We start from the raw sequence: 11,459 nt of genomic DNA on the forward strand, positions 1-11,459 counted from the left end.
ATCCTTCACCAATATCTTAGACCTATATATTATGAAATTATAAATCAAAAGACGGAATGTAATTTTTTAAATCACAAAAGTCAATTCATAGTTTAAACATGTTTTACCTTTTTATTTAATATTTTACCCACATTTTTAAGTCAGTGGTGCTGGAGACCCCAGCACCCCCACACTTTTTGTGAGGGGAGGGAGGAGAGAGAGGGAGGAAAAAAGAAAAAGGAAAAATAAAATAAAATAAATGAGTAGCCACAAATGAATTAGGAGTATTATTCTTTTTAAGTAGGGGAAATGAATGTGGGTAAAATATTCAAGAAATTGGATGTAACTCTGGCATTGGGCTTTTGAACCAAACATGCCCAATTAACCCCCAAAGCCCATCTCTGTCATCGCAATGCACACCTTGAATTTCCCCTCCCCCCAAAAAAGCTCTCTCTCTCTCTCTCTCTCTCCCAGTGTTGCCGCAGCTACTCCGCTGCTCCACCACCGCCCCACCGCCCCACCGCCAAGGTCAACTCCTCCCCCTCTTCACTCTTTGGATGCTAAATGTTCATGTGTTATGATTACTTCTCTTTTAGGTCTGATAATGTAGAGCTTGATCTCTGTTAGGTAGGAAATAAACATGAATTCTGTCATTTTTTGGTGAATAACGAACCATGCACTTTTAGTGTTTGATGATTGTCCTGCATTTTTGCATTGCAAGCAATCTTTGCAATTTTATTCTAGGGCAGTGTTATTAAATTTACTTCTTTAAAGATTGGAAGCCTCTTCAATCTTCTTGGTACTTTTGAAAATTGACTTCTTATTTATCATGAATAGATTCTTTGTGTTCCATTTTTGGTATTGTCTGTAACAAATACACTTTTTAGATTCTTACAATTCACTATTCCATTCATAGGATTTGATACGAGTTTCAACCAAATGATTCCATTCTTGTTTTTCAATCTTAAATTAAATGAATCTTACGATTTAATTGATTCAATACGATTTATTACGACTTAGTTTAGTTTGCATAATGCATGAAACACCATCATTTTCGCAAACCAAAAAAAAAAGAGAGAACAATTTAATCTTAAGAGAATTGGCAATCAGTTTGAGGCCATATTTCACAGTCATCACTCTATCTATGCCATAATTATCATTTCTCAGACCTAAAGCACCACTACTTTTTGGCTCGCAAAGCAATTTTTTAAACTGCCTAATCCAATAACCAGTTTCTTTCATTCGAAATTGTGTTCCATTTGACTTGATGAAGTTTTCTTTTTTCATCCCTATCATCCCATAATCTCCTTTGACAATTTTCCAATTCCTTTACGCTGTGTTTGGTTGAGAGATTTAGGAAGTGATTCAGAAAGGGAAACGGAAAAAGTGTGTGACACTAAGTGAAATGTAAGTATATTTTATTCAAATTTCACCACCATTTTTCTTTTCCTTTTCCAAATCCCTTCCTAAATGCTCCAATCCAAACCCAACGTTAGGTAATTTGAAATATGAAATGTAGTGTATTGGAAGATTTGATACAAAAAATTTAATCAAAGTAATCCTCTCATAAATGGATGGATGCTTCCTTTTTCTCAAGGCCAACTTCTTTTTAAATTTATCAACTATAGGTTGCCATGTCTTGATTCTACCTAGATTGGCACCCAAAGATTGGCCAAGATCTAATATGTAAATACCTTTATTTACGCTTGAGCTGAAAGGTTGCTTCGTTCATGAAATTCTATGCGTCATCTATCCCACAAATTTGATTCTTCTCAAAGTTAATCTTTAATCTAGAGATCAATTGAAAATGCCTTAACATTGTCTTCACATTCAAAGTTCATCAAAATCATTATTACAAAAAATAATTGTATCATCCGCTAACTATAAGTGAGTAATAGTCACATTACTTGAATCAATAGTGAGTCTTTTGGTGCAAAATAAAAGGATTATAAAAGACTAAATTATGCATAAAAATTACGTGCAAAAAATCTTGGACACTTCATTTTTTTCTCTAGGAAGAAGATGGAGTGGCCCAAGTGATTTGCAAAATATGGCATTCATGGGTTCTTGTCATAATTTATCGAATAGTATGGTGATGCTAATTCTCTAATATTCAAAGGGAAACTCTATTCTTATATATATGTATATATTATCAAAACGATGGATTGTGGCATTTTTTAAAATTTAAGCGACTTCTTTCTCTCTCTCTTTTTATTTTTTTGCCAAGCAAAATTTATGCCACTTCATATGTGTTTTTACTCTAAAGTGATAAAATTAGGACTACTTCTTTTTGTTCTGTTTTTATTGATTCATATATGATATTACAATGAAACCCAATGAATTACAATTATAATGATAAAGATCAACTACAACATATAATTAATATAAAGAAACGTCCAAGGTGCACTACAAGAAATTAGAGTTTTGGAGACTTATAGGGAATAAATAAATTTGGTCTCTAAAACCAATTCTTTAGAGAAAAATTTAAACTTTCTTACTCTTTCACTTTTCTGCTTTGTATAATATTCATATATTTTTTTAGACAAATTAATTTAATTGTAAATACACAATTAACACCTTTAGAGACCAAACATTTTTGTCATTACCAATTGAAAACATTTAGGGACCAAAAATTTTTACCTTCTCACAATTAAAAAGTCCGGCTGAAACAAAACAAACATACAAAAAGTCAAGACTCTCTCCCTTCAGCCCTAATTTGCCAAATTCACTCCTTCCTTCTAGGACTCCAATGGAGACCCTCATCTTCAATCCATCTCATTTTCATAATCGATTGATCAATCTCTATCTAGGACTCCAATGGAGATCTTCATCTTCAATCGATCTCATTTTCACAATCAATCAATCGATCGATCTCTGTCTAGGACTCCTCTTGCCCTAACTTGCCATGATTGATGTCATTTTCATGGCTCTAATGCAGATCAGAGTTCTTTGGCTTTAATCTGAAGGTAAATCAATGATTTTTATGGTTGCTGACATTTTCATCTTCACGCACAATTTTTTGAGATCTTCTAATTTTTTGCTGAGTTTCACACACACACACACACACAGAGATTACAAGATCTTCGATCATTTTATCAATTTTTTTACAGATATATACAAGATTGATTTGGTTTCTAACAGAGATTGTAGCAAATTTTGATTCAATAGCGATTTGGTGCATTTTCTATGAAGCACGGATACTTTAAATAGGGTGACGTATCCGTATCGGATACCGCTACTCCTTGGATACTCGCGGATACGTATCGGATACTTATTAAAAGTATCGGATACTTTTTAATATTTTTTCATTAATTTTGGAGTATCAGATACTTAATTTTGAAGTATCGGATATTCCAAGTCATGTTTACTTGTTTTATGAAATTAGAATTGTAATATTTCTTGCATAGTAATATAATATAATATAATTGCAAGTATAAAAATAAGAATATTTTTCTAATACTTTATTAAGTTCTTCGATAAGAAGAGCATACTGAGTTAAATAATAAAATTTATCAAATTGATATATCTTAATTATTTCATTCATGTCCCCTATAACTACATAGAAAGTAAAAATTAATAAGAGAATATAACAATAGTAAAATTAATTATCAATAAATAAATAAGCAAGTAAACTTGAATACAATATTTTTCACTAGTGTCAAAGGAAAAAGTATAGGGACAAGTTGTGAATTGTTCTAATATTATAATATAAATATATTAAACTTGATATTGAAATGAAATATTTGCAAGACCTATTAAAAATTTAAGAAGGAAACAAGCTACTAGCTTAAATTAATACAAAATTCTTAAAGGTTAATATTTTGCATTATAAAATTACATTGTGGTTTCTCAATGTTCTTTAGCTTATGTGTAATTCACTATTAATAATTTTAAAAAATATATTTTTCACAAACGTATCCTAGCCGTACCGGTATCCTATTTTTTTTTATTTTGTCGTATTGTCGTATCCGTATCGTGTCGTATCCGTATCTCGTATCCATATCTGTGCTTCCTAGAGCATTTTCAATCTCTCTCTCTCTCTCTCCCCGCCTATACATACATATGTATGTGTATCTATGAAGAATGCAATGATTAGTTCAAGTTTTTGTCCGGTTGAACAAATTTTATTCATTTTGTTTGTAATTTTGGAATTGTGTTCGGTGTTCTGATGCTATTTTCTACTTAGAATTTAGGGCAAACAAAATTTTTAGAATTTTTGGGGAGGCTGTTGTATTGGATTACCTAATTTTACAACAAAAAGATGAACTAGACTTTTGCTATTAATGAGGATTAAAATTTGATTAATTTGAAATTGAGTTCTGTTTAATTCAAGCTTGCTTTAATGCTATTATGGTTTTAATTGTTAGGTTTGCCTCTGAGCCCTTTATTTTATTTATGCTATTGCGATTCGAATTGTAGTTGGAACTTCAATAGACTGTTATTAGATGTTTGTTTGTTTGTGTTTGTGTTTGTGTTTGTGTTTTTTTTTTTTTATTTTAATTTGCTTAATTTTAATTTTTAAATGTGGTAATCAATGAGTTTAGATTTACATTAATTTTTTTTGAAAGTTTTATAATTATAAATTTGAAATTGATCCTAACAGAATACTGGTTTGTTCAAGGACTAGAATTAACTCATACGTTTTTTAAAAGAAAAGATTGTTTTATCACTTTGTGGAAGTTTGAATGATTGTGAAGTTGCATCTCAAACAGTTCTTTGTTTGGGAATATAATTTTCTGATTCCCTGCTTTTCTTTCTTTACTTCTTATATACTTTCCCCTACTGACTGTTTCATTTCATTTCTATGCAGTAAACTTGCGTTTAATTTCTTCTCATGCAATTCCTTTGGCTGCTTTTTTTATTTTGTAGTCATTGGACTTAAGTTAATGTTCTCTATATTAATTTCTGGTGCATGATGGATCCACAGAGGATTTGTAGTGTAAGCAAAATTGTAGTGACTCAATTAGCATTTCATATAACATATTCATTGAAGTTGTGTCTGACTTAATTTTCCTTGTGTGTATGTTTCATTCAGTATTCAGACAATCGAACTAGACAGCAAAGGAAGGATGCAAAAGAACTGGTATAATACTCTCTCTCTCTCTCTCTCTCTCTCTCTCTCCATTTGAGTGATTTTAGGTTGATTCTAGCAATTTTTGCTAGTTTTAAGTTGATTTGGGAAATTTTTCTCACAGAGGATTTATGTTTAAGAAATGGTGGGACTCTTGCTATTTGGGAAATTTTTTAATTCTGAATTTTCTTGTTGCTGGATGGTTTGAAAATTGCTATTAAATTAGCACTTGTTGTTGAAGTATTAGTCTGTTGTTTTGCTGTGGTACTATTAGGAATTCTTCTCTTCTGCTTTTATAATTTGAGTATGTGACTTAGAGAAGTAATATGTATATGTGTTTATATTGATTTAATAGAACCTGATGTGGGCATGATGTTTTCTCAATCATTCTCTCTTATTTTTCTCTATCTCAGAGCTTATAGGCATGATGTATGTAAAGGGTTCCATCTTGTTTTGAAACGGAGCCTTAGGAAGGGCACACTAAAATAGAACCTGATGTGGTCCATGGTTAAAGGCAGGGGTGTTTTTTGTTTTCTTCCAAATTTATAGCTACCATTATAGTTCCCCATCACATGTTGGCGGAATCCACACCTTGTATATACTTCTTTGATGATTTGATGATTCTAATTTTTGTCTAGATTAAAATAAATTTGTACGTATTTGTGCTTTCCTGATAAGTTCACTGGAATTTGTTTGTTTATCATTACATATTGATTGGATGTTGTTATGGACAAACACAATAATGGTGATACTCCAAGGTCCAAAAATATGGTCCCTGTGATGGAGCTATTAAAATGAGGTTTGTTGCTTTGCATGATGTTTTTCATAGAAGTGATTAATGAACCTAATTGTCTCAAAATAAAATATAAAATAAAAAAAAGGGAGAAGCCCAATATTATTTTCTTAGAGTAATTGAAGTTTGCAGCTCAAATGTTTGATCACTTGCCGCTGATAATGGAAAACTTGGCTTTATTAAACCTAAATTATTGTATATGGCTGAGTTGAACTATTTCTATTCTTTCCATATGTCTGGGTTGTATTGGTATTTTCTCATTTTCATTTGTTTCTTTTCAGTTGGCCGGTCAAATTGCACGCGCTGCAACCATTTTCCGAATTGAAGAGGTATTTACCTGAGTTTCTTAAAATTTGAGTAATTATAAACTTTGAGTGTATTATCTAAAATAGTTATATGTATTATTGGTGGGCTGTTTTTTACTGAATTAATGGTATTCTTACTATTAATGAGTTTTATATTCTATCAAAATGGAAATCTGAGTAATTATAAACTTTAAGTGTATAATCTAAAATAGTTCTATGTATTATTGCTGGGATGTTTTTTATTGAATTAATGGTATTGTTACTATTAATGAGTTTTGTATTCTATCAAAATGGTATTTTGTTATGGGTTTGACCCTAAATTAGAGTAATGGATTTTATTGAATTTGTTTGTTTTATTGGTGAAAAGAGGAGCTGGGGTTCTTGATATTTAGCTGTTAACATTAGCTATTTTGTTCATCAAAAAGGGGGGTTCTAACTATTCGTATATAAACAGGTGGTGGTATTTGACAACAATAGTAGTTCAGTGAATGATTCAACTGTTACCACAGTGCATGACAATATTATGAAAGCAGCGCAGCTTTTCTTATAAGGATCTTGCAATACCTCGAAACACCACATTATTTGAGAAAAAGTCTATTTCTAAAGGATAACAACTTGCGTTTTGTGGTGTGAACTTAATATCTATTTTACTGGGATTTGATCAGTATTCCTTTTCTTTTTTTTCTTGTTAGTTCATGAAACCCTACAAGTTGCTCACATCCTAAAATTTTGCAGGGTCTTTTGCCCCCACTTGATGCTGAACATCATTTGCACAAACATGAATGGGCTCCATATCGTGAAGGTAACTTTTCTCCTTACATTCTCCATTCATGTGTGTGTTGTAGTAGTCACCATGCTATTGTATGTAGCAATGCCTTTGCTTATTACATACTACAGCCATTGAAATTTCAAGGTTAAAATTTTTCTGTCTCTTGAAAGTAACTGTTAACCCCCCTATCCATTGTTTAAAGGGAATTATACTTGTTTCTTGTTTTGTTGGATGTGAGAGTGCTCCATTTTGTTTCTCTTCGATTATTGATTTTATGGGGGATTTGTATATGCTTGTAGGCATACAGTCTTAGGTGCTTTGGTTGTACAAGGTTTATGCTTCCACCTTTCTTTTATGGAATAAATATGTTTGTTCTATAGTTCATTTTGAAGTATAAGAAGGTTATAATTTTGTCCAAATATAGTGGATACTGACACGATTATAAAATGTCTCCATTGTTACTTGAAGAAAGCATAATATGGCTGTTCGGATTATAAGCTTAATTTAGGTAATTACTGATTGGATGTCATGTTGTGCAGAATGTTTTGATTGATACAGTACTTGAACTTGGGAGTAAGAGTGCCTGTAGCAATGGGAACCAATCGCAATTTGGACGCTGGTAATGAATAATTTTTTTTTTCTTTTTGTTTTGTGGGTGTGTGTGTGTGTGTGAGAGAGAGAGAGAGAGTGGAATTGTCTTATGTTATCCATCAATTTATAAGTGAAATATTGAAATCATTCATGGCTCGATTCTAACATTTACGATTTTGCACCCCTTTTTTGGTCCCATGTATATGGAGTTGAATTTTTTTAGCATAATTCATTACCCTGCTGGTGTGTGTTTCTTAGCAGAGTTATTTGTGATTAGTCATTTTCCTAGTGCATTGGTTTACTTGGTTTAGATTATTTTTAATAGAGCCAATTGGAGGCCCCAAGTAATTGGAACATAGAGTTGTTGACTTTTGTAATGATGGTGGGTGATGGAAGAATGAATGTACTTCATGAAGTTCTTATTGTGTAAATTTGTCAATAGAGCAAGTCGAGAGGACATTTAATTGAGATTTCTAGACAAAATGATGGACAAGAAGATAGAGAACAAAATAAATAACTGCTGGAAATTTGTGTTAATGCATATAATAAGATAGTGGCATATGATAGTGGTGTTGGTGGTAGATAGTGGCATGTATAGAATATGATAGTGGTGTTGATGGTAGATAGTGGCATGTATAGAATATGATAGTGGTGTTGGTGGTAGATAGTGGCACGTATATAATATGATAGTGGTAGATAGTAGTAATATATAATATGTAAGTGGCATATAATGGGTTATAATGATGTTTGTAATATCTCCTATATAAGGAGTGTCATTTGGTCTTGTAAAATAAGAAGTTTTGAATATAACAGAAATATATTCCTTCTTCCTCATATTTTCGGAGTTCTTCTTCCTCATATTTTCTAAGTTGGTATCAGAGCTACAAAAAACACAGCAGCCCTAAAACCGTCATAGCCATGTCGGAAGTCACGTCCGAAACCACTTCAACCCCTGCCGCTGCCATTCCGGTGAAAACGTCAAACTCTCACTCTGTCCAAATCACCACCATCCGCCTAAATGGTGATAATTTTCTCCGCTGGTCACAATCTGTCCGGATGTATATCCGTGGGCAAGGAAAGATCGGTTACATCACTGGTGACAAGAAGGCTCCTGCTGTTAATGATCCCCTGTTCGACAGTTGGGACGCTGAAAACTCCATGGTTATGACATGGTTGGTCAATTCCATGGAGGAGGATATAAGCTCTAATTACATGTGCTATCCTACTGCACAAGAATTGTGGGATAATGTTAGTCAAATGTATTCTGACCTAGGAAATCAATTTCAAGTTTTCGAATTAACTTTGAAGTTGGGAGAGATTCGTCAAGGAGATGATTCCGTCACCAAATATTTCAATTCGTTGAAAAGGTTGTGGCAGGATCTTGACATCTTCAACACATACGAATGGAAATCGGTTGACGACTGCAACCACCACAAGAAAACTGTGGAAGACAGCCGTATTTACAAGTTTCTTTCCGGCCTCAACATTGAGTTCGATGAAGTGCGAGGAAGAATTATTGGCAGACCTCCTCTCCCATCCATTGGCGAAGTATTTGCCGAAGTCAGAAGGGAAGAGAGCCGAAGGACCGTCATGCTTAAGAAAAAAGGTACTAGTGAATCAATTGAAATTTCTGCTTTAATTAGCGATACTGCGGCCAACAAGGCTGCAAATTACCAGCGCAGGTTTGATGATAAGCCACGGGTCTGGTGTAATTTTTGCAACAAGCCTCGCCATACACGCGAAACGTGTTGGAAGATCTATGGCAAACCTGCCAACTGGAAAAGCAGCAAACAAGGAGAGAAGAATCGTGGCTTTCCTACCGCTAATGAAGCCGATTCAGGTCCCTTCAACAAAGAGCAGATTGATCAACTCTTAAAGCTGATAAAATCCAACTCCTTATCCGGTACTCCTAGTGTTTTGTTGGCACAAACAGGTAGAAATCCTAAAGCCTTCTCTTGCCTAAACTTCTCTCCGTGGATCATAGATTCCGGTGCCTCCGATCACATGACTAATTTTTCCCATTTATTTAGTACCTATTTCCCTTGTTCTGGTCATGACAAAATCAGAATAGCTGATGGTAGTTTTTCACCTATTGCAGGAAAATGATTTATTAAACTAACTGAGAAAATTAATCTCAATGTTGTTCTTCACGTCCCCAACTTAACCTGTAACCTTTTGTCTGTCAGTAAACTATCTAAGGATTCTAATTGTCGTGTTACATTTTTTGAATCCCATTGTGAATTTCAGGACCAGAACTCGGGGATGATGATTGGGCGTGCTAGGATGCTTGAAGGTCTTTACTACTTTGATGAAGTACTTGTTAGTAATAAAAAAAGCTCAGAGCTTTAATAGTACTAGTTCAATCTCTGTTCGAGAAAAAATAATGCTATGGCACTATAGGCTAGGACATCCTAGTTTTCTTTATCTGAAACATTTATTTCCAGAATTATTTAAAGGGATTGATTGTTCTTCTTTTCATTGTGAAAGTTGCATTTTTGCAAAATTTCATCGCTCTACTTATTTGCCAAAACCTTACCAGGCTTCCAAACCTTTTTATTTGATTCATAGTGATGTTTGGGGCCCTTCTAAAATCACTACTCTTTCTGGTAAAAGATGGTTTGTTACATTTATTGATGACCATACCCGCTTATGTTAGATTTATTTGATGAATAAAAAATCTGACGTGAAAAATTTATTCACAAATTTTTACAATATGATTGAAAACCAATTTCAAATCAAAATTGGTATTTTACATTCTGATAATGGAACAGAATATTTCAATGAGCAGTTGGGTGAGTTTTTGGAAAAAAATGAGATTTTTCATCAATCTACATGTCGGGATACCCCTTAACAAAATGGCATTGCAGAACGAAAAAATAAACATCTACTTGAAGTAGCACGTGCTATAATGTTTTACATGCATGTTCCTAAATATTTATGGGGCGAAGCAATTTTAACAGCCTCTTATTTGATAAACAGGATGCCTACAAAGGTGTTAACATACAAAACACCTTTCGATTGTCTCAAAACTTTTTTTCCTGACACGAGATTGTTTTCTGATTTACCCGCCAAAGTTTTTGGATGTACTGCCTATGTTCATGTTCCTAGTCAATTTCGTTCAAAACTTGACCCCCGTATTATAAAATGTGTTTTTTTGGATTATTCCTCAAACAAAAAGGGGTATAAGTGTTTCGATCCTCAAACCAAGAAATTTCATGTGAGTATGGATGTGTCATTTGTGGAAACAAAATCCTATTTCCCCAACACTTCTCTTCAGGGGGAGACAAGTGGAGTAGAAGACCGTTTTTGGGATATTTCTATCCCGCTTCCCAATGTCATTTATCCTACAAAAAAATCACATCTGTCTGATAATGATCACTTAGGTGAACCAAGTTCTATGGTGCCTAGTCAAGAAGATTCTTGTTTAGAGGGAGAAGTACTACAAAATGATTTAAATCCTGAGCTTCAGGTTTATACTAGGAAGCGATTTCATCTGAGGAATAATGACCCGAATGTCCATCCTAATGACCCGAATGTCCACCCGAGTTCTGGCATCGAAATTTTAGGTAATCCTATTCCTTCTATTTCCGACCTTGATGTTCCTATAGCAATTAGGAAAGGTGTCCGAAATTGCATTAAACATCCTATTGCAAATTACCTCTCCTATCAAAGACTGTCTAAAAACCATAGAGCTTTCACATCTAGGATTTCACACTTGTTTGTTCCAAGGAATATACAGGAAGCACTGGATGATCCGAATTGGAAATTAGCAGTCATGGTGGAGATGAATGCTTTAAGGAGAAGTGGTACTTGGGAGATAGTTGATCTACCCAAAGACAAGAAAACAGTTGGGTGTAAATGGGTGTTTACGATAAAATGTAACGCAGATGGAAGCGTTGAGAGATACAAGGCGAGACTGGTGGCTAAAGGCTTCACTCAAACTTATGGGAT

General features: G+C 33.7%; 1 protein-coding gene across 12 annotated transcripts in view; it reads left to right on the forward strand.

Annotated features, from left to right (window-relative positions):
- Window positions 1-310: 310 nt before the first annotated feature.
- LOC145822598 (uncharacterized) overlaps window positions 311-11,459 on the forward strand; it is an 18,764-nt gene continuing 7,615 nt past the window's right edge. For 5 of the 12 annotated variants that reach the window (XM_082919997.1, XM_082919995.1, XM_082919996.1 and 2 more), the window contains exons 1-5: window positions 311-507; window positions 5,015-5,062; window positions 6,125-6,172; window positions 6,884-6,950; window positions 7,457-7,536. In XM_082919997.1, coding sequence (XP_082776123.1) covers window positions 392-507; window positions 5,015-5,062; window positions 6,125-6,172; window positions 6,884-6,950; window positions 7,457-7,536 — 359 coding nt within the window. In that variant the 5' untranslated portion in view covers window positions 311-391. Of the gene's footprint in view, window positions 508-4,848; window positions 4,919-5,014; window positions 5,063-6,124; window positions 6,173-6,602; window positions 6,776-6,883; window positions 6,951-7,456; window positions 7,537-9,755; window positions 10,038-11,459 lie in introns of those variants that run through there. The other 7 variants (XR_014364119.1, XR_014364118.1, XM_082920002.1 and 4 more) reach the window with 4 other exon arrangements.

The sequence above is a fragment of the Camellia sinensis genome, chromosome 3 (assembly GCF_055761805.1).
Source record: "Camellia sinensis isolate YWXY chromosome 3, ASM5576180v1, whole genome shotgun sequence".
Taxonomy (NCBI): Eukaryota; Viridiplantae; Streptophyta; class Magnoliopsida; order Ericales; family Theaceae; genus Camellia; species Camellia sinensis.